General features: G+C 30.6%; 1 protein-coding gene across 3 annotated transcripts in view; it reads right to left on the bottom strand.

Moving 5' to 3' along the window:
* The window catches only part of LOC142329427 (FK506-binding protein 15-like), a 67,393-nt gene extending 42,092 nt beyond the window's left edge, over window positions 1–25,301 (bottom strand). Inside the window, exons 1-5 of one of the 3 annotated variants that reach the window (XM_075374047.1) lie at window positions 24,884–25,301; window positions 20,595–20,804; window positions 12,144–12,288; window positions 8,767–8,865; window positions 2,874–3,023 (exon numbers count right to left, since the gene is read on the bottom strand). In XM_075374047.1, coding sequence (XP_075230162.1) covers window positions 2,874–3,023; window positions 8,767–8,865; window positions 12,144–12,288; window positions 20,595–20,804; window positions 24,884–24,927 — 648 coding nt within the window. In that variant the 5' untranslated portion in view covers window positions 24,928–25,301. Of the gene's footprint in view, window positions 1–2,873; window positions 3,024–8,766; window positions 8,866–12,143; window positions 12,289–20,594; window positions 20,808–24,883 lie in introns of all 3 variants that reach the window. The other 2 variants (XM_075374046.1, XM_075374048.1) reach the window with 2 other exon arrangements.
* Between the last annotated feature and the right edge of the window lie 12 nt (window positions 25,302–25,313).

A 25,313-nucleotide genomic window follows, 5' to 3' on the forward strand; every position in this document is an offset into this window, starting at 1 on the left:
TTGTTAACTTTTATTTGTTTTATTCAACTTGTCTTACACCAGTTTGTTCAGAATTAAATTCTTTAAAAGTTTTGTTGAAAGTTTTATGTGTTTATTACTCATTTAATAAAGTTATTGTATGTAATGCATAAAAAACAGAGTTTTTCATTTTTCAAAAACTACTCCATAAATGGTTCTGGGACCTATTTTATTCAATTTTTCAAGTAAAAACCATAAAAAATCACTAATTCTACCCCTTAATTAACATCTTAAAAATTTCAGTATAACCTTATTTCACCAGGGTAGCTGAATTCCAAGCAAAATCTTTCACTAGCCATAAATTGCAAATTATGCATTTTAGAACAAATGTTTTTATGAACTTTTTCCATTACTTTCATGAGTAGAATAAGTTATGAAAGTACTGTGAGAGCCCCAAGATACTCCTGCATATATTATTTTATTGAAATTAATATTTTTAAGGTTCATATTATATCATGTTTTATTTATTTTTTATTATGATATGATATTACTTTAATATTTATAAAAAAAACATCTATAATACACAGTAACTAAATAGCTACCTTACAACAAATACAAAATAAGACACAACAGTATTATTAAAAAAAAAAAAAAACCAAGTAAAAATACACATAAAAAAAATACATAAAGTATCTTTATACTAACAATATCATTGAAAACATCACCAAAACTTTCAATAAAGAAATATTTAAACCAGCATACAAATCTAATCTAATAACCACATAATAAAATATTTTTAGACAAGTAATAATTAAATAAGCAAATTTTGTGGAATTTATAAAATTAAATGTAATGCTTGTGATGCTATTTATATAAGAAAAACAAATAGATCCTTTAAAACTAGATTTCTTGAACATAAGAGAAATTAAAAAAAATAATAAATTAAATTTATTTAAAATGGCAGATCATCTAATAAACAATAAAAATCCTATTTTTTATATTAACACAAATTTGGAAATATTAGAAATTAATAAAGATGATATAAAATTAAATATATTAGAAAAATATTACATATATATATATATATATATTATTATTTTCTTCTATGACCACATAGGATCACTTTAGTCAGTCCATTATCCAAGTCTCTTCGATGGGACTGTTTGGCCCTTGCAGTCCTCCCAGTACTTTTTCAATTAGCCATGTTAGATGTATTTTCTCCACAGTTTCATCAAATTTACTACTCCACCATTGATGTTTTTTATGGAATTTTATTGGGGGTAATTCTTCTGGGAGTAGTTTAAGGTTGTTGAGTAGATATTTGAGTTTAACTGTGAATATTATTTTTTCAGTTGCTTTTTGGTAATTTTATTCTTGATTAGTTGGGTACAGCCCATTTTTCTTTGTTTTGGTGGCTTCGTTTTGTTGCTTTCTTTGGGAAGTAAATTTAATTTTAATTTTGACTATGTCAAAAAGCCACAGTTGCGAAAAGCCAAAAGTGGTCTGAGCCTGTTATATACTCCTTCGAGGACTTTTACATTGTAGATCTCCTTGTGGTGGTGTTTGTCCATGAAGACATGGTTGACATGGAGAGTTGCCATTCTCCTTTAGTGTAGTCAGAGTATTTCCAAGTTTTTAGTTTTTGAGGTTTCTTCTTTAAATATGTGGATTTCGAGATTAGGTTGTGGTTTCTGCAGAGATCGATGAGTCTCTGTCCGTTTTTTTTTTGTTTTCTTTTGAGTGATATCATTTTCCAATGATATCACTGTATTTTCTTTTTCTGCCTAGTTGAACATTGAAGTCTCCAGTTAATTGTTTAACATGGTTTTTGGGGATGTTATTTATAGTCAAGTCAAGTAAATCTCACAACTTTTCTGTTTCTTTACAGACTTTTGAAGAGTTATATTAATAGTGGGTGCATGGACGTTTATTATAGTGTAGACTTTATTGGATGCTTTAAGGGTAAGTGTTGAGATTCTTGGGGATATTGTGACTTGAATTCTTGTATGCAGTTTATTGTTTTGAGATTGATCAAAAAGCCTGTTCCAAACTGTGGGACAATTTTCATCACTCTCTTCCCAGGTATACCATTGTATAGCCTGTATCCTTGAGATTTCAAGGCATTCTGGTTGGTGTTTCTTATTTCCTGCAGACCCATGATGAGAATTTCGTGTTGATCCATTACGTCAGTTATTATTACTTTACCAACCTACACAAGCAAGTTTACATTGTATTTGGAAATGTAGGTGATTTGCTTTGGTTTGATTTTGGACTTTGTATTTTCCTTGTTCGTGTGTGTGGTGTTGGGACATTCCAATGCTTCCAGTTGCACATTATCTTCTAAGTGGTAGCCCACCACACTTGAATGCTGCCTTCTCTGAATTCTGGTGTTGCTTGGTTCAGCTGGTGGAGTATATATATATATATATATATATATATATATATATATATATATATAAACAAAATTTCAATGTGAAAACTGTCAGACAGCTTTTGAGGGAGACAGTCTTATAAAAACTGCAACAGATAGCAGAAAGTAAATTAATACACAATTTTCATTATTTTTAAATTTTTATTATGTAATAGTGGAATTATTTAATGATTGAGGATGCAGGATCCTACAAAAGTAATTTCATAAAAAATTAAAGTACGATATGTCTTATCTCAATATTCTGTACTAGCTGATTTACTTAATAGAGTTCATATATATATATATATATATATATATATATATATATATATAGTTACCTGTTTGTAAAACCTACTCTAGGACTGAAGTACTTATCAGAAATAGTCAGACATCCTAATCCTCCTTACTGAAAATACATGCACGCACACATTTGTACTATGTTGGATAAAACGTCTTAATTACTAATAACGAACTGTAGATTAAATAAATAAGAAAAATTATTCACCTCTTCTACTTTATTTGATGACACTAAAAGACTAACTGTATAAGATATATCTAAAACACTTCCTTCAACAGATTTACTGCCTTCCATCACTACCAGATCTTGCACTAAAGTATCATTTTTATCGGAACAATTCCACCTAGCCACTGCTACCTAACAAACAAAATTTAAAAACGTCAGATTATAACATGCAAGAGGATAACACTAATATTTCAATCATATTAAAAATTAATTTTAATAACCTGCGAAAACACCCATAAATATTTTAAACCTCCTTTTCAGTTTGTAGATACTTTACTAAACATTACAATGTCAATTTTATAACAGAATTTGTTACAGAACACAAATCATCATTCTAATATAATTTTAAGATGCAATTTTACTTATTGCAGATGTAGTACAAACGTAGCTTATAGTAATATGATGTAAGGAAACAGAAGTAGCGAGAGCTATAGGCAAAATTGAATTCAACCTACTGAAAACCCCTTGTCTGAACTCTATAAGAGTTGTTTTCAAAAAAATAAAACATTAAATTCTTATACCACAATCATTATATTTAATATCTGTACTTCAGACACATGAACATTAATGAATATTTTTGCAAAATTGGGTTTGTGGACCAATTAAGCGCTATTTTTATATACCTTATAGTTATTTAAATGTAATAATTTATGACTGAATAAAATATCATGACAGATAACTAAAACGTCATTTTAGTAGCTAAGTGAAGACCGTGTGGCAAAGATTTGATAAATCTATTTTCCATTTTTCCATTTTACACTGCAACAAATAAAAATGTAACCACTTTTTAGGAAAGGCCAATAAAAAAACAATTTAATGACATTTCAATTTATTTTATGTCATCAGTAATTTGAGATGTTTCTCAATTTGTTCCTGTTAAGTGCTAGCTCTTAGCCATCCCTCCTGTGTAGTTCATTTCCTTAACATAACTCCCATAATCTAAATCTTCAATTCTCTTTCATATAATTTAATATTTGTCTTTACTGTTGTTATCCTCTACACTTTCTACCAGAACTAAATTCACTGATAGATCAACATATGGTCTATCAACTTTGTCCTTTTTTAAAATATCCTCCAACAAACACCTCTCTTCCAGTGTGTCTTAAAATCTCTTCAATTTCACACCTATTACACCTATCATCCTCCTCTATGAATCATGAGACCTTGCCGTTGGTGAGGGGGCTTGAGTGCTCAGGGATACAGAGTAGCTGGACCGAAGGTGCAACCATATCGGAGAGGTATCTGTTGAGAGCCAGACTAAGGAATGATTCCTGAAAGAGGGCAGCAGCTCTTTCAGTAGTTGTTAGGGGCGTAAGTCACAATGACTTAAACGGCCATATCAACATCACTCAGTCCTCTGAGTACTGCGCAGCTGAAAGCAATGGAAAACTACAGCTGTTTTTTTTTTTTTCCAAGAAAATGTGGCTCTGCATTTTCAAAAGCAATAATGGAGGCGCCTTCCTTGGTAAAATATTCCGGAGGTAAAATAGTCCCCCGTTCGGATCTCCGGGTGGGGACTACTAAGGAAGGGGTCACCAGAAAAGTAAAAAATAACATTCTACGAGTCGGAGCGTGGAATGTTAGAAGCTTAAAAAAGGTTGGTAGGCTAGAGAATTTAAAAAGGGAAATGGATAGAGCAAACGTGGATATAGTAGGAATTAGTGAGGTTCGGTGGGAAGAGGAAGGCGACTTTTGGTCGGGTGACTTTAGAGTAATTAATTCAGCGTCAAATAATGGGCAGGCAGGAGTAGGTTTCGTGATGAACAAGAAAATAGGGAGGAGAGTGGAGTATTTCAAGACGCATAGCGATAGAGTCATAGTAATAAGGATAAATTCAAAACCTAAACCGACAACGATTGTTAACGTCTATATGCCTACAAGCGCCCATGATGATGATGAGGTAGAATGTGTATACGAAGAGATTGATGAAGCAATTAAACACGTAAAAGGAGATGAAAATTTAATAATAGTTGGAGATTGGAATGCAAGCATTGGAAAAGGCAAGGAAGGAAATATAGTGGGTGAATACGGGCTGGGCAAAAGGAATGAAAGAGGGGACCGACTTATAGAGTTTTGCACGAAGTATAATTTAGTAATTGCCAACACCCAATTTAAAAATCATAATAGAAGAATATACACTTGGAAAAAGCCAGGCGATACTGCAAGGTATCAGATAGATTATATCATGGTTAAGCAAAGATTTAGAAATCAACTTGTGGACTGCAAAACTTACCCTGGAGCAGACATTGATAGCGACCATAATTTGGTGATAATGAAATGTAGATTGGGGTTTAAAAACCTGAAGAAAAGGTGTCAGATGAATCGGTGGAATTTAGAGAAGCTTGAGGAAGAGGAGGTAAAGAAGATTTTTGAGGAGGACATCGCAAGAGGTCTGAGTAAAAAAGATAAGATAGAAAATGTAGAAGAAGAATGGGAGAATGTTAAAAAGGAAATTCTTAAATCAGCTGAAGCAAACTTAGGCGGAATAAAGAGAACTGGTAGAAAACCTTGGGTTTCAGACGATATATTGCAGCTGATGGATGAACGTAGAAAATATAAGAATGCTAGTGATGAAGAAAGTAAAAGGAACTATCGGCAATTAAGAAATGCTATAAACAGGAAGTGCAAACTGGCGAAAGAAGAGTGGATTAAAGAAAAGTGTTCAGAAGTGGAAAGAGAAATGAATATTGGTAAAATAGACGGAGCATACAGGAAAGTTAAGGAAAATTTTGGGGTACATAAATTAAAATCTAATAATGTGTTAAACAAAGATGGTACACCTATATATAATACGAAAGGTAAAGTCGATAGATGGGTGGAATATATTGAAGAGTTATACGGAGGAAATGAATTAGAAAATGGTTTTATAGAGGAAGAAGAGGAAGTTGAGGAGGATGAAATGGGAGAAACAATACTGAGATCTGAATTTAAGAGAGCATTAAAAGATTTAAATGGCAGAAAGGCTCCTGGAATAGACGGAATACCTGTAGAATTACTGCGCAGTGCAGGGGAGGAGGCGATTGATAGATTATACAAACTGGTGTGTAATATTTATGAAAAAGGGGAATTTCCGTCAGACTTCAAAAAAAGTGTTATAGTAATGATACCAAAGAAATCAGGGGCAGATAAATGTGAAGAATACAGAACAATTAGTTTAACTAGTCATGCATCAAAAATCTTAACTAGAATTCTATACAGAAGAATTGAGAGGAGAGTGGAGGAAGTGTTAGGAGAAGACCAATTTGGTTTCAGGAAAAGTATAGGGACAAGGGAAGCAATTTTAGGCCTCAGATTAATAGTAGAAGGAAGATTAAAGAAAAACAAACCAACATACTTGGCGTTTATAGACCTAGAAAAGGCATTCGATAACGTAGACTGGAATAAAATGTTCAGCATTTTAAAAAAATTAGGGTTCAAATACAGAGATAGAAGAACAATTGCTAACATGTACAGGAACCAAACAGCAACAGTAGCAATTGAAGAACATAAGAAAGAAGCCATAATAAGAAAGGGAGTCCGACAAGGATGTTCTCTATCTCCGTTACTTTTTAATCTTTACATGGAACTAGCAGTTAATGATGTTAAAGAACAATTTAGATTCGGAGTAACAGTACAAGGTGAAAAGATAAAGATGTACGATTTGCTGATGATATAGTAATTCTAGCCGAGAATAAAAAGGATTTAGAAGAAACAATGAACGGCATAGATGAAGTCCTACGCAAGAACTATCGCATGAAAATAAACAAGAACAAAACAAAAGTAATGAAATGTAGTAGAAATAACAAAGATGGACCACTGAATGTGAAAATAGGAGGAGAAAAGATTATGGAGGTAGAAGAATTTTGTTATTTGGGAAGTAGAATTACTAAAGATGGACGAAGCAGGAGCGATATAAAATGCCGAATAGCACAAGCTAAACGAGCCTTCAGTAAGAAATATAAGTTGTTTACATCAAAAATTAATTTAAATGTCAGGAAAAGATTTTTGAAAGTGTATGTTTGGAGTGTCGCTTTATATGGAAGTGAAACTTGGACAATCGGAGTATCTGAGAAGAAAAGGTTAGAAGCTTTTGAAATGTGGTGCTATAGGAGAATGTTAAAAATCAGATGGGTGGATAAAGTGACAAATGAGGAGGTATTGCGGCAAATAGATGAAGAAAGAAGCATTTGGAAAAATATAGTTAAAAGAAGAGACAGACTTATAGGCCACATACTAAGGCATCCTGGAATAGTCGCTTTAATTTTGGAAGGACAGGTAGAAGGGAAAAATTGTGTAGGCAGGCCACGTTTGGAATATGTAAAACAAATTGTTAGGGATCTAGGATGTAGAGGGTATACTGAAATGAAACGACTAGCACTAGATAGGGAATCTTGGAGAGCTGCATCAAACCTGTCAAATGACTGAAGACAAAAAACTACACCTATCAACACATTAATAGTTTTCAATATCTTCCTGTAACACTACCTTTCTAAACCTCTTTCTTTTGTTTTCTTGACTTTCCTATAATCCATATTTCACAAATATATCTTTTTAAATATCTATATTAAATATATAAAGCACAATACTTTTCATCATAAAATATCTTTTAGCTCATGCGAATCTGCTATTACTGTTTCTTTTAATTTATTTTAAGTATACCATTTTCTTAAATCAAACTGCGACTAAATCCTACAAATATTTTTTGTCATTTAATTAATTAAAATTGAAGGAGTCATTAAATATCATGGATTAATAATATTTTATTATTAAAAATGAAACATCTAACTGACTTCATTCATTTAAACAGTGACATGTGCTACAGATTTCAAGTGCTTCTATAGGCAACTATATTTAGTTTAATTATGAAATAAAATAGGTAGCATTTATCCCTGAATGTTTGGTTCCTTTAAAAAAAGGAAAGAAATTATAAATAGCCAAGTAGACAAATTTAATTTTTAAAAAAAATATCATATTTTGTTTTAATTTACAGCCCACTTGTTCTATTCTATCCTTTGAATTCAATATTTGATGTTCCAGTATGTCATTTTGGGTTGTACAATAAATAAACACGTTGAAAATCAAAATTATAAAATCATGTTTCACAAATGGGTTTCTTATTCCTCATTAGTATTCCCTCAAATAAGTCATCATCTTTCAGTACATTTTGAGAAAGCTCACTGACTGTCTGCTACAAACAACATTTATTTTCTGTTAATGGAAAACCATTTTCCATTAAACCACTTCTGCAAGAAATTCTTTTATATTTATCCTGACTCATATTTCTTCAAAATTTAATTCTCAACCTAACTGACTTCATTAACAACTTATACTAACCCAGTTTGTTTTCATTTTCATTGTCTCTTTTTTTTCTCTTTAGCCTTACCACCATAAGGTATTATTTCAGAGATGATACATGAATGTCAATGAGTGTAGTCTTGTACAGTGTTAGGTAAACAATTCCTAAGGTGTGTAGTTAATTGAAACCCAACCACCGAAGAACACCAGTATCCATGATCTAGTATTCAAATCCATATAAAAGTAACTGCCTTTACTAGAACTTGAACCTTAGAACTCTCAATTTCAAAATCAGTTGATTTGCGATGATGAGTTCACCACTAGATCAACCCGGTGAATTTCATTTTCATTCTCAGTTATAGTTATATTCAATTTAATTGTATGAAAAATCTATAACCACAAATATTTTCATAAATATTTTCTTTTACAGTAGCTGAGTGAAATGATTTTATCATAACCATTTTTTCTTTTACTTTTTAAGTTTCAGATTACCAGGAAATCTGAAGAATCAGAATTTGAAATAAAGGGTATGGGACTGGGTTGTACATTGAAACAACAGGAATAATATGTTCTACAAAAAGGTTGAAGAAATTATACATACTCTGGTACAGAATTCAATGGCACAAGCTGTCCCATCAAACAGTATAGACCATAATATTTTATGTTTATCATAAAATGTTGTGTAATTATTTGGTTGAACCTAAAAAAAGACAAAGACATAAAAACTTTATATAAAATTCACCAAAATATTTTAAACAAAAAAGTAAAAATTCTTTTGTTTCCTATTTCCATATACCTTAAATCTTGTGTTTACTAAAAAGAATTACATAACTCTATTATAATTATCATCATAATTCCTTTTTTAAAGTGGCATCAATTACTATGATGTTAGCTCCTGTTGGCACTATTATCAAATTGTGCACCAGCATTTATCAGATCCTAATTAATACAATAATGCCAATGATCATTTTAATAGAAATTGCATTCAGCATTTCTTAACTTTGCATTTATTGAAATATGGCTTTGACCACTGACATATGAAGTGTCTTTTTAAAGTAAGGTCCATTTTGATATAAAAACAATTGAAAATTAGTTAGCCACACATGAAAGCTACATTTATTTACTACTTTTCTACATAGCTGCCTTCAATTTCAACACATTTTTCATAGAATTTCACTAGCTTCTTCATTCCCTCTAAAATAAAATCTGCTACCAGCAACTTAAACATTGCAGTAACACCAGTTTTCAGTTCATCGTAACTGACAAACCTTCGAGATGCAAACCACTATTTAGGTGAAGAAAAAGGAAATAATTGCAGAGAGTTTAGCGAGGACTATAAGGTTTCAATGATTGAAGATTTTCCATCAAAACTTTTCCAATCTTCTCATTGATTTGTCCTGTGTAGCCAGGCGTTGTTGAAAAAATAAAATCCCAAAGGATATCTTCCCATATTCATTTGTTTTTTATAACTCTTCTAAGATTTTTTAATGTCTTGCAATACATATTAACATTTACAGTAGTTTCACAATCACTAAATTAGACAAGCAAGACACCCTTTTTATTGCAAAAATATTAGCTTCTTTACCAAACATTCTTTTTGAACCTCTTCGATCTAGGAGATGATGAATGCAGCTGTTACAAGGACTGCTGTTTTGTCTAGATGTTCAAATAAGAAATCCAGGTTTCATCTCTGGTAACAATGTGATGAAACTACCTCCATTTTCAACACCTCCTTTTTCTTACTTTAACGCCAATCAGAGCATTCACCCTGTAAATGTCACAAATTTGTCTGTGAATTTCAGCCACAAAATTTTTTTCCCATCAAAAATCAGATTACTCCTTGTATTTCATACTTGGCGAGCTCATGAATTGTAGCACTCACTATAGGATGAATATAAACAAGTAATAACAAATGACTAAACTATTGTTGCTATCATCTGATATCAATTGAAATAACTGAGCTACGCAAGTACTGTACATCATGTACACAGGTGGCAAATTCAGAATGGATCTTACTTTAAAAAAATAAACCTCATATGAGATAAGTTTTTTAAGTAGGAGTCATTTTTGATAATTGGGTGATTTGATTATTTTGATAAAATAAATAAACTAAATAAAATAAAATATTTATTGCAACATAATATATATATATATATATATATGACATAAGTTCCTGAATGAGATCTGGATCTCATCATACAACCAGACTATCTGGATTTGTTCTCTGTTAGAATATTTTAAATATAAGCATTTAAAAAACTTCTGAAAGAACCCATTTCTTTTGTAATTTTGAGCCATTTTTTTTAAATTTCAAATCTATACTGTACAGTGAAGTGCACACAGTAGAATGAATTTAATTTATTAATATTTTAAATGAGAAAAACTAACTTTTTTATATTTTCTCATCAATAAATTAAAAGCTAGATTACAGACCCATCAATTAGACATGAGTGTTTATTTACAAATGTAAACTGTTGTAGTTGTAATAGTTCAATGAACTACCTTTTATCTTGTTCAAAAAATGTGAGTTATGTCTCGACTACAATTAAAATCTATTTCCTATTTTGTAAATTTATTTTGTTTGAAATTGATCTTATTATAGTAAAGTGTATATTTATTGTTAATATATAAATTAAAAACAATTTTTAATAAGTTTCTGCATTTTATATTTCACATTTACTGTATGAAATACTAAACATGACATTTTCAGACTTTCATTTATCAATCATCTGGTCTACTCCAGTCCAGATGAACATGGTTATATAGTATACATACACATACTTTATTCAAATATGATTTTTTGACACTGTTTTCCAACAACCTGCTTTTGGGATATGCCTTATAGTTAAAGTAAATGTTGTTCCATACAATACAAACCTCCATTATCAAACTAACCTGCTTAAGAACTGCACTATTAAAACTTTGGCATATTATAACTAAGATTCATCAATATTACTACAACAGGTGATGATAAAATAATATATTATATAGATAAAGTGGAATTCAGTTAGATTGACCAACACAGGATACTTGAAAATTTAAATAAAAGCACGTAAGCCTATGATGATGTTGATCTTTCAGCCAAATCAAGTACGCTTATTATTGTCTGGTGTAAAAAACTGTTGAAATATCAGTTCTAAATAACTTAATCTATACTATTGTATAAAAACAAAATTGGTTTCTTTGTTTTTCCTCCTGCACATAATAAAAGTTTTGAAGATTGTTTTCTATATTGTCTTACAAATCTCTTTTGAGAAGAATGTTTAACACTTCCATAAGAGAAACATACTTCTGTAACTAATACTCTGGTAAAAATATATTCTCCTGCAAGTCAGATTGGTGATGATGATGATGATGACAGAGTTCAGTCCAACCTCTTCAGTGTCAACATTTACAAATTCAAAAAGCACTATAGAAAGTCCATACCAATCCTAAAGTTAGTCTTTTCTTATTTCTTCAACAGTACATATAACTGAAATTTAACTGATACAACAGGCTAATTAAAACGTATACTAAAGAATTATTAACTTAATTATGAATAATAATAATAATTAATATTAAGTTATTATGACTTAAATTTTTTGTAAAAAAACCTAATGTTATGATTTTTTCTTACTTTAAATCAACACAAATATCAGTAAAAAGCTTTGTTTTTGTTAATCCATTCTATTACTTTCTACTTTGGCAAACAGTCTTGCACTGATTTAAAATGCAACATTTTTTATTAGCAACCTTTTGTACTGATAGATTAGTTGCAATAATTCATACCACAGCTTCAAACTTCATTTTTTAACAAACTTTTGTTGCCTTTCTAAGAAATCACACTAACTCGTGCTTATTAAGTTCAACAAAGTAACTTTTTAATGCGGCATGTAGTCACACATGAGCATGGATAGATACATACACACAAACACACATCTGCATGCACCTGCACATGTGCACAGAGTAACAGTATTTTATGTAATTTATTAGACTTACTGCAAACCAAAACTGTGATGTCAAAACAGCCTGAGCTACAACACTGGTTTTCTCTTTATATAAAATCAACTGATAATGATTACCATTAGAATTACCCAAAATAGCAGCCCCCAATTTACCCTGGGATTTATACTCATTATTTTCCCTAAAACAAATAACAATGCTAAATTAATTATAATTACAAAAACACACACAAACCCAACTTGATCCACCCAAGTACAGAAATTAAAAAGTAAATGAGATGACACCTTATTTTTTAATTATTATTATTCCAAAAACATTTTCATAGTAACGCACATCTTCAGATGTAATTTTTTTTTAAGTTTTGTGTTTTTTTATCAAACCACACAATACATTTGAATACAATTAATATATAAAATAAAATTTATAAAATTATAAATGAAATGTAAAAATATAGAAATATAAAAAATTTTTTAAATTAAAAATTAAGATTCAGTAATATATAAAAATTTGTTTATATAAGTCACAATCTAAAATTTAAAACTACATATATAAAAATTGACATCATAATTAAAAATTAAAATTAAATTTAAAATAAAATAAATAGGATAAAATACATGTTATGTAACCTGGCCAGCCAATGTTTCAGTACTGATTGGATTTGAATTAAATTAGTTGTATATATTATGATTATTTTTATCTGAAAAAGTGCTGCGATCAATTGCAGCCTTTATAAGAATGTTATCTTCATAATATAAAAGGATCTGGAAATCCTTTTATATTTATATATATAAAATCTCTTCAAAATGTCCAAACTCTTACTATTATTATTTAAATTATATTTCTTGATTTCTCCTATATCCAAACTGGTTTGAACATCAGAAATAGAATGTATATTATTGATAAGGTGGTCAGCAACATTAGATAAACCCAATTTTCCATTTTTATAGTGTCTAATGTGTTAAAAAAAATCTGGTTTTAAAAGACCTATTAGTTTTACATATATATATACTATCTAATCTTGCTAACCATCTCATCAATAACATACATTCTATTTCTGATACTCAAACCAATTTGGATATAGGAGAAATCAAGAAATATAATTTAAATAATAAACGTAAGAGTTTGGACATTTTGGAGAGATTTTATATATATAAATATAAAAGGATTTCCAACTTTCAAACAGATTATGAAGATGACATTCTTATAAAGGCTGCAATAGATGGCAGCACTTTTTCAGATAAAAATAATCATAATATATACAACTAATTTAATTCAAATCCAATCAGTACTGTAACATTCCACATGAATTATATAAGTCAGTGTTATTGTTATTTTTTATATATTTTATTATATGATTGTTTGTCTTGTATGCCAGTTTAAATTTACTTTAATCGTAAATATTGGTTATATTTTCAACAACAATATTAGTGTATAAATATTTTAAATATACATTGTCAATTTTTTTTTGTATCTTTTATAAGTATAAGAGTTGTAGCATTATTAATTTTTGAATTTTGTTTTTTATAAATATTATCAATTAAAGAAATATGTTACAAATATCAATTAAACCATTATGTTTAGCAATTTGTTTTATAATACCTATTTCCTAGTTTAATTTACTTTTATTTTTATTATATTGGGTATAATTAATTGCTCTATTAACCATGTACTAATTTTGTGTGACCACGGATGATTTGAATTTCTATGTACTGTAGTTTTATTGGTTGTGGGTTTCCTATATACTGACATTATAAATTGATTTTTGTTAGTTTTGATACTAACAACTAAATAATTTATGTCAATTTAAAATTTAGATTTCAAAGCATTATAATATGAACTAATTTTATTCAAAATTATTACATGTTCATTGTGCATAAACCATGCAAATGAATTTCTGACACGACGGCCGAAAAAGGAAAACCCATCATTAGACTATTTTCCTGAATATAATATTTGTCATTAAGTTTAAAGTAATTTTGCTGACACATATTTTTAATAATAATAATTGTTTACGCCATGCGTAAAGTTTCGGTATTTCCAATGAATTCAAAGCTAGGGTTGGGTCATGTTGTTATCACAGGCTTTATATATTATTACTATGTTTCGTGTTGGGCTTGTCTTATGTGTATCTGTTTGTTTATATTTGTTCGTTTTATTCGAGCCCTGGCATCAACCAGATGGCGATTTCTGTCATTCTAGTGACCGCGTGTTTTCATTTCTCGCAAATTGATTGCTGCTCTCATACACTCCCTTTTGCTTCGTTCATATACTAATACTTGCACACATCTCCTGTTGCCAACACACACTTTCTTAGATCTGCCTAGGCTCGGTTTCCCCTTCTTTTCGTTCGCGCCATCTTTTCGGCAGAGTTGACCAGACCTTCACAATGTAAAGACGCCTTTACGTTTCGCTCTCAAGATTTGTGCTAATCTCTTCATCATCTCCATCCTCGCATACACGGTGCAGTATTCCTGTGTCGAAAATATTTTCTAGTTCTACTCGTCAGTTTTTCGTGATTTCACAGTTTTCTATGTTCGTCCAGCCTCATTTCTTCGTTAAGTTATTATTCAAATTCTATATTACTTCTCTGTGGAAAGTGCTTCAATCATTACAAGCTGTCAATTCTGTCGACGCCGAATTTTCTCCAGCTTCTTATTACAATTTCGGCGAAGCAGAATTTCTTCAAACTCGTTGCTATACATTTCAGACGCACAGTCTTGCTCAACCTCGAAGCCACATTCTCACCCCTGTATTCCTGATACACCACGGCGGACTACGCTCAGGAATTTACTGTATGTATTCGTTTTACCTTCATTCACGAGTTCGTCTCTTACAAATATTTGTGTGCTACAGGCAAGTTCAGTTTTTCATTACTTATTACGTTAAACAGTTATGTTATCATTAAAATTTGTGGAACATTCAGTTCATCATACCTAGGTCTTTCAAGTTTCAATTTCAATTTCAACTTCAATTTCATGTTTAGTCTAAAACCCATTTACTCACCGTACAGTCACAACAGGTGACTTACATAAAGTTGTGTCATCGTTTCAGCAGCAACCTATTTTACGTGCTCAATTAATTTCAATGCGATTATATTGTAATTAACTCTTTTTATATTGAAACTATTGTAATTTAATTATCTAAGTTAATGACATCTGTTCATTGCTATTTGTCATATTATAGTATATGTCAGTAGTACAACTGTTTTCCAGTTACATTTTTCTATTGATATTATGTTTTTCTAAATTTACAATTAAAATTAAGGCTTTGTTAAAAATGTATATTGTCAAAATCTGTTTTTAAAAGTGTATATTCATGTATTTTTTTTTCATTTAACATCACTGTTCAGATGCTGATTTCAGTTGATATTCTTATGTATCATCAAATTATGTTATTTTCATCAATTTCTTTTTAGTTTTAAGGTTATGTTTTTTAACATAAGTTCATTTGTTCTTTCTCATTAAAGTCCAATTTCTTTTGGCAAATACGAGCTGTGTTTTTTGTTAACTTTACCCAACAATAATAGTATTATTAACAAACAACGGGTCTTCATTACTGTGTAATAATTTGTTATTTATTATTTGAATTGTTTTGTCTATGGGTATGCTAGGGTTCATATTACTAACATTGTAGCTTACCATACTAGTTTTTTCTCCAATTGTCAAAACTTTTAATTTATTTACGAATTCAAATCCATTTTTTATATTGTATTTACAATCCAAATTCATTTTCATCTAAGTATTTCATCTATTATTGTGGATATAATGTAAGATGGAGCAGATGTGAAATCAATCAAAGATTGCAAATTGATTGAAAAAATTGATATTAAAAAATATAACTGAAGTTTATGATAAAAGTAAATTTAAACTAACGTACAAGATAAACAATCATATAATAAAATATTTAAAAAATAGTAATCATACTGATTTGAATAATTTATATAATTCATGTGGAATTTATAAAATAAAATGTAATGATTGTGACCACATCTATAAAGGGAAAACTAATAGGTCTTTTAAAACCAGATTTTTTGAACACATTAGACACTATAAAAATGGAAAATTGGGTTTATCTAATGTTGCTGACCACCTCATCAATAACATACATCCTATTTCTGATATTCAAACCAATTTGGAAATAGTAGAAATCAAAAATATAATTTAAATAATAATAGTAAAAGTTTAGACATTTTGGAGAGATTATATATATAAAAGGATAAAATTAATTTTTATTCCTTTTAAATATAAAAGGATTTCCTACTTGATCGACTTTCAAACAGAATATGAAGATGACACTCTTACAAAGCATGTTTTTAAAGTAAGTACCGTTGCTACACTGCAGTCAGTATTCCACACATGCGCATTATGTACCCGCATCTGTTGGCAAGCCACAGATGCCATTACGGAAATATTCGACTGAGTTTATGTTTGTTTGTTAGTATTTAAAATGCTTCCGCTAATTGAGAATCCCACCGACTGTGAAGTACATGGTGTGATTTGTTTTCTTGGTGCTAAAGGCGTGAAAGCGGCTGAAATTCATCATCAGATCAGTGAAATGTATGGAGAAAACATTATGAGCAATGGGATGGTACGAATATGGGTTACAGCTTTTAAAGACGGCCGCCAGAATGTTCATAATGAGGAACAGAATGGACGACCTTCTATCATTACTGTAGATTTAGTTAGTGCAGAAAGCTGATGAAAAAGTGAGAGAACATTTGCTTTACGATTTTTTCATTATCGGAAAAGTTTCCTAAGTTTCAAGAAGTGTTGTCTATGAAATTGTGACCAAACGCTTAAATTATCGAAAATTGTGTCTGTGTTGCAGTGACTATTAAGTCAAGTGGCAGACTTCTATGACGACGGTGTTCAAATGCTCGTTGCACAATACGACAATTGCCTTTATGTAGAAAAGTAGATTAAAGTACAGGCTTTCTCGTAGCAATAAAATTGTTAAGAATAGTATACTTGTTTTTTTTTTAAATTTCAAAACGGTACTTACTTTAGAAACATGCCATGTATAAAGGGTGCAGCAGATGTAGCACTTTTTCAAATAAAAATAATCATATTATATACATATAATTTAATTCCAATCCAATCAGCACTGTACTGTAGCATTGGCCGGCCAGGTTACATAGCATAAATATTTTATCCTATTTATTTTATTTTAAGTTTAATTTTTAATTATGTCATATTTTACATATTTAATTTTAATTTTTAATTTTAAAAATTTTTATATTTTTATATTTTATTTATAATTTTAATTGGATTGTATGGTTTGATAAAAAAAAACTTAAAAGTAAAAAAAAATTACAACAGAAGATGTGGGTTACCACGTAAGCATTATTGGAATAATAATAATGAAAAAATATGGTAAGTGTCATCTCATTTACTTAATTTCTGTACTTGGGTGGATCAAGTTGGTCTTTGTCTATACAATATATTGGTACAGAGGGATATGGGTCTTATAAGGACTGACTTTAGAAAAAAAATATATATATATACATTAAATAATGCATTATATATTATATTGTAATTATTTACATTAATATACATTACATACATAAACATATACAATTAAATTTATACTTTAAAGATGAATGATATTTTTACACAGATTTAAAAAACTCTAGTTCCATCCTAACACTATCACATATCATTTTCGCTTGATCGTTCAAACAGAAAACTAATTTACACATGTACCATTTTCATATTAAGAATAGTGTACACAGTGGTGCTAAGGTTCATATGCCTCCCTGCATAGAAGTTTGATAATTAAAAACTGGATGAGTTTTAATGTTATTGGCTTTTTGATTGTGACTCAAAAGAAACATTCTATTGGAACCAACAACAGAATGTTTGTTTTGTCACATATTCAAATGTTTTGTCACAAGAATGTGTTTGTCACATATTCTTGTGATCAACAGATATAGCTTATTACTACAAAGACATATATTTGCATGTCTTATATTTATGTAGTTTATATTTATTACTGCCAGCGTTAAACAGGTATCTTCTGTAGTGAAGGTACCTGTCCTATCTATCCTCATTACATGAATAAGGTATCTATCCTCATTACATGAATAAGAAATGCAACTCTTTCAAGCCCCCTATTCAAGAAAAAAAAACTGTACAAGATATACAGTATTTTAGAATGTAATATGGATTATTAACTAACGTAAACAAAGTGATTTGAGACTAACATAAACAAGCAGAGTAACAAAAAACAAGTATTCTTTGCCCTTTGTAAAAATTATATACCAAAAAGAGGCAATTATTTAAAGTGAAATAAAATTATTTAATTACCAATTTAAATTCTATGGAGTATATATCCTCCGCCAAGCATACCTTGTCAGTCAAGTTGCATGAAGAATAGTTGTCAGTCAAGGTGGGAGAAGAATTGAGTCAAAGAATTCAATAAAATATCTAGGAGTATGGATTGACTCCCGACTGAGATTTGGAAGGCGAGATTTGGAGTTTGAGGCTGCTGAAAAGGAAGAGAGTCACGCACCATATAGCAGGAATTCTACCTAACTGTGGGGGTCCAGGACAACTGCGGAGGTTACTTACAGCAACTGCACACAGCATGCTGCTATACAGTGCAGAATTCTGGGCAAACGTGGTGCGGTACAGAAAGTATAGAGGGAGGGTTGAGGACTTCCATAGGAGGTGCTGCCTCCACAACTGTTTCTCTGGAGGCTGTGGTGGTCTTGGCAGGGATGATTCCTGTAAACTTAGCGATTGCACGCAGGAGAAGGTTACAAGAACTTGTACCTTGAATCTGACTGAGGTAAGAGAGGTAAGATCAGCCATCACGAAGGAGTTGATGAGGGCATGGCAAGAAAGATGGGATGAATGTGAGAAGGACAGGTGGACCTCTAGAGTAATAAAGGATGTTAGAATATGGTCCAGAAGGACCCATGGCTCGCTGGATTTTAATTTAATTCAGTTGCTGTTGGGCCATGGGCCATTTAGAGAATATCTATTCCATTTTGGGTTGGATTACTCAGACGGATTCCCTGACTGTGTGGTTGAGGAGTCAGCATTCCGTGTGTTATTTTGTTGTCCTCGTTTTAATACAGAAATACAGGAGATGATGGATGCCATTGGAAGAGATGTAATGTTTGAACCGCAGGAACTAATGAGGATGATGCTGTATGGTGAAGAATATTAGTCTGCTGTTTCCAAATTTGCAAGAGCGGTAATGACAAAATTATGCATTAACAAGGAAAATCATAGGCCAAGAAGGGGTTGTCAGAGGGTGCAGAGGCAGACAGGCGCACTGCTGAGAGCCTAGGGGGTTCCCCATACGTGACGGGGTCACCTGGGTGCGATGAGACCGTGGGCAGTCTGCTCCTGCGTCCAATGGTAACCTGTGTATGCTGCAGTGTTCAACTGCCTGTGAGATGTTTATGTGATTGGATGTGACTGATGTGTAGAGTATGTGGCATGAGGTATGTATTCTGGAGTAATGATTGGATGTCGTGGAGTGTGTGGTGAGGTACCTTGTGGGTGTGTGAGGTCGATATCTGTTGACTGTGGTGTCTGAATGTGTGTGAGAGCATATTCCCCCTTTCCTAAAGTAATGCACAACAGCTGTACCAGGAAGGGTGGGAAGCCAGGGGTGGAGATTTAGTCGACAGTGCGCAATCACATATGCATTTAATAACATCTTGTGAAACCTGTTAGCGAGCCCAACACTGCCTAGGCATCCATAAATGGAGTTTCTCCACCTCTTAAAAAAAATGTATGCAGTATAAAGAAAATAAAATATAATTTATTTTAAATTTCAAAACAAAACTGGGCATTACTCAATAATACAATTAAAAAAAAATAACACATTTAAATAATACAATTGTTACAATCGTTAGTGAAACTTCAGTATTACCAAACCTATTAAAAAATAAATTATTCAATAAAGAACTCATGATGATTCACTGATAAGAATTCTCCTTACAAATTACTCACTTGAAAATCTTTTTAAATGTGCTGCATAGTGTTGAAAAAAGTAAGGGTGTATGTTAGGTGCCACAACATTACAGAGGTATGTGATCTGATTTGAGACACAAGCCACTCCCAAAATCAAATATTTTCTAAAATTACAAGCATCTAACAGTAGACATATTAGGGAATGTAAGAAATCAACTAGTTTCTCACTGCATTCTTCAATTAACCAAATGCATATTATCAGCATCTAAAGTCCATTGAAATGCAGGCGATATTTAGTCCCTATATTGACATGATAGTATCATCTAGTTTTTAATAAGAAACATTGTCATTCAAAAATGTAAATATTACATTTTTTAGCTGTAATGGTTAGGTTTCTGTCAATAAATTTTTTTTGTTGCATTTTTAAAAGTTCCAGTTTTTTTTATCACCTGTACGACTCAGCGAGGCAATGAAAAAAAGTACAAACCACCACTTGAGTTGTAAAACACTGTTAAAAATAATGAACCTTATACTAGAGAATAACTAAACACATACTAACAATTTGAATGTCTGCACTACTTTCAATAATATAAGGCTGAGACAGCTGTCACTGGAATGAACTTGACTTCGAAGACTGGTTGAAGAGACTGCTTTTGCATGGTCATCCTGATGCTGTTGATTACGAGGCTGTTTTGGTGCTTTATACATCAAACTAGAATTGCCACCGGTAGTAACACTGCTCTTCTCAAACAGAAAAGCTAATTTTTTACTGCTAGAAAACAATTTAAAAAAAAAATTACCATTTACTATTTTCATCAATAACTAATTAATTGGTTAGTACCAATAACTTAACAACTAATTTGGAAAAATAACTAACTAAGAATTTAAAATGTAAAAAATAAACATGCAAAATAGCTTTGAAATATGACCAATTTTTTTAGACCATTCAACAAAAAGCTACCTTCCAGGTCATGTATGATTTCTCAACCCACGTTTTACTTTCTGTTCATTGTAAATATAATATGAACCAGATAGTGACACAAACCTCATTAAACTACTTTATATAGTTCTTTTTAGTGTTTTAATCAGTGAATAGCTATCCTACCTGCTTGTCTGACCACAAGTAATCTTACTATAATTGGACCATAGAATTAGCTACCAAATTATGAATGCTAGATAACATTAAATTAACTCAATTGCTCATAAAAACCTAATGGCACAGGACAAAAGAATTCTGTAAAAAGATAACAGAAAAAAAATTACCCTCAAGTAAAGAATATAGATACTGCAAAAAAGTGTACCACAAGTAAAAAGCTTATTCACAACATCTGTACAAACAATGGGCAGCTGTAATTTGCATAACAGTTAAGTGAACCTACTACTACCTCATAAAGGCAATCATTTTTAAGAGCATTTCTAAGAATAACCAAAAAATTAGACACAGCCTGCTGTTTATAGAAATGGCTCACCCTAATGACAGATGTTATGAGGTAGATATAAATTTTAGTGTATACCCTAGAATTAGCAATGAGAATTTGTAATAACCAAAAGCAAAAACCCAAAAGTTAACAAAAAAATTATAAAACTATTAAAAAATAAGGTAAGATGGTACAGATATGAACTACTAGTACAAGTTCATATAATGACTGAAAAAGAACTGAAATATGATGACAGAGAGGAATCTAAGTATGAAAGATATCTTTATCTAAGAAATAAGATTGAAAGAAGTAAGAAATTTGAAGAGGAATCTAAACTAATGTGTTGCAACTGTAGAAGAATTGGCATTTGAATAATCACGGTGGATAAGTTGAGACACATAGAAGAAGAATTAAAACAGTAAATGTTATTATTATTATTAAAATGGTAATAGGGTGAAATGATTATTATTAATAAATGTAGAGCAGTTGTAGGACATGAATTGAAAGAAAATTATCACCTCTAAATTGATTTTGATAAAAATGACAATTTCTAAACATAAAATTATACTGATTAGAACCAACTCAAAATACATATTACAGGCTAAATCAGGGTAATGAAAATTTAAAAAAAATAGAAAACAAACAAGGTACCAGGAAATCATGATAAAGAATATTATACTGGACTGTGGCACAACAGGCATATATTGTGAACCCTAACTTTATGAAGAAAAAACATCAGATTACTTTTGAAAAGTGAACAGTATAGATGACAAACTGTTTCCATCATGATGAAGAATTCAGATAAAGGTGCATGTACAAAGGTATGTACATGCACCAGGTATGTCATTGACTGATGAACCGACAATGAAAATTTGTGAAAATCACCGCATTACGATTATGAAACTCTTGCTTCATTTCCTCCAAATTTCACAAAGTTTACTGGATAAAATTGTATTGGGGAAGCTTGGTTATCACTAGTTTTGTGCAAGATGGGTGCCAAAAATCTAAGGCAGCAGATTTCTGCAGAGAAGGAATTGGAAAGCTCGTGCATCATTATGATAAGTGTCTCAATTTAAATGACGACTAAGTAGAAAAATAGGTTAAGATTGTCCCTCTCATATGAATATAATAAAATTTTTTTTTTTTATTTCAAAACATTCGTTACTTTCTGGACAGCCCTCATATTAGTAGAAATTAAAGCACAGCATATATAAAAACACAACTGTCAATGAGAATCAAATTTAGAGCAAAAAACAAAATAGGTGGAATGTACTGTGAAAGGAAAAATGTAATGTCATTAAATAAATATGCTAACAACAATCAAAATAACAAAAAAAAAGTAATTATAAAAGGTTTCTTTGGGATTTTTGTATCATGTACCAATATCTTACAATATTTCAATAAGAAAGCATGATTTTAGAGTAATGAACCACAAAGGGCAGTAATTAAAAAGATTAAGGATCAAAACTACAAATGTGATTATTCGTGGATCCTCTCTTGGTAAATAAATGATTCTGTAAATTGGGGTAACCTAGTAAAAAAGTAAAAATATTACATATTAAACAGATTCATAAGACAGTAGGAGATTAATTATTAAACTAATCACTATAATGTTGCCATTTTCTAACTTTGGTAATCTTTCATTAATATTATATTTGGTCATAATATACTACTTCCACACTGCAACGCAACAGTATTTGCTTTTATCGAGATAGAATTCAATGGCATCGCAACTGCAAATCTTGCCTCACTAAGATAAACATGTACATTTGCAATCGGTTTGAGAACTCACTCACTCAATAGTAAAAGTAGATGAAAGCATGTTTACTAGACACAAAAATAAAGCACGATGCATAGTTCCTCAACAATGAATACTTGGGCTGTGACTTGAAACAAATCTTTATTTTTTTGTTAGTGCCAGGGTTACAGCACAGGTGCATATTGCCTTGTTAATGCATATGTCCTTTGCTACGTTGCAAATGCAATTAAAAATAACATAGAGAAATACTCTATTATTTACAGTGACTCATGGCATTCATATTGCATCATGTCTTTAGATGTTACTGTTTTCCAACACTTCAAAGTTAATCACAAAAATAGCTTAATGGAATCAAACAGCGGTAATATATATGCAAACCAATGAAAGGTTATGGGAATCACAAAATGGCAAAATAAAGAACAATGAATTACAGTAAGACATAAAGAGACATATCTTGTAGAATTCTGGTGCAGTCAGAATGTGATTGGCGATGCCTTCATTGAGATTCTGGAGGCAATAAAAAAAACTTTTGATTGGCTACAAATACAAAATCATAAAAGTAAACATTGTCAGTTATTTATATTACAATTATTAAATACAAAAATATAAATTATTATACAGTGGAATTAGAGTTGAATTCTAGATCGTGGATACCAGTGTTCTTTGGTGGTTGAGTTTCAATTAACCACACACCTCAGAAATGGTCAACCTGAGACTGTACAACACTACATTTCATTTAAATGCATACATATCATCCTCATTCATCCTCTGAAGTAATACCTTACAGTGGTTCCAGAAGCTAAACAGAACAAAAAGAAAGAAAAAGTAGAATTAAAGTGGCACTCTGATGGAAAAGTACCTTTTAAAATTTCTTTTAGATGATTACAGATCACAGATTTGAAATCATTCATTAATAATCGCCTTTCAACAACATCATCCAATAAAATGAATGACAATTATATAATACTATCATTTAATACAGCAATGATATTTTTTGTGAAAAAATAAATTATAATATATTCATCAATATAAACAGTTTTTTTTGGATGTCACAAAAACATACACCTGCATAAATTTTAATAAAAATTCACAAATGTTGCACATATGTGGATTGAATATTAGTTAATAAAAAGACAACATAATGAGAAGGAAAAAATATAGATGTTAAATATTAAATTTGGGGATTATTTTATAATGTTTTACTGTGGAAGCAACACAAATGGTTTACTTTAACTTCCTTCTGCAAAAAAATTTTCAAATTTTGGTACAGACAAGCAGCAAAAATTATTTTTGTTTTTTTTAAATGGTTGCTAATCTAAGTAAAGTAACTGACAATTACTTTATTATTAATAATAATAAAAAATACAATTTAAAACAAAAATCTAATAATGTACATCACAAAATAATCTAAACTTAACCTAAAAGTGTAGTTTTGTTATTGGGAAGAAGATTAATTTTTCGCTGAAAGTTCAATTAAACTGATGATTTTTTTCTAATGGAACTTACTTAATTATAATTAATACAACATACTTGAGTAATAAGTTGTAATCGAACAAATTTTCATTGCAGGATAGTTTTTTATATCTTTATTTATGGTACTCTGAAATATTATGACTTTCAACATGACAATAAAATTTTACATTAAAAGAAATAGTAAATAATAATGTTTACCTATTCGACGAGTAAGGAGAAAAGTCATCATCTTCAGAGTACATTTTTATTTTCTCGTTATTTAATTTATTCAATTAAAAACTTATACATAATACTATTAACAGCATAACAAAATAAAGAATTAACATAAATACAAAATCAAAGATAATACTATGAGAACTACTTCTACACTACAATTCGAAGTACACTATCAAAAAGATAACAAACTTATCAACCAAAACAAAATCGTTTGTTTCCACAAATAATCACACGCCAACAACAGCTGTAAATAGTGTCTCACGCAAATTTTCATTTCTGTGATTAGGTGCACAGCTCTGTCCCCTCCACACAGTTTTGTCAACGATATCGCGGTGTAAATGGACAAGCAGTGAAGCTATTGTACGTATTATCTCTATTGCATAGCTCCTGATCATAGAAAACTTTTATGTCC

This window comes from Lycorma delicatula, chromosome 8, assembly GCF_047948215.1.
Source record: "Lycorma delicatula isolate Av1 chromosome 8, ASM4794821v1, whole genome shotgun sequence".
Lineage (NCBI taxonomy): Eukaryota > Metazoa > Arthropoda > Insecta > Hemiptera > Fulgoridae > Lycorma > Lycorma delicatula.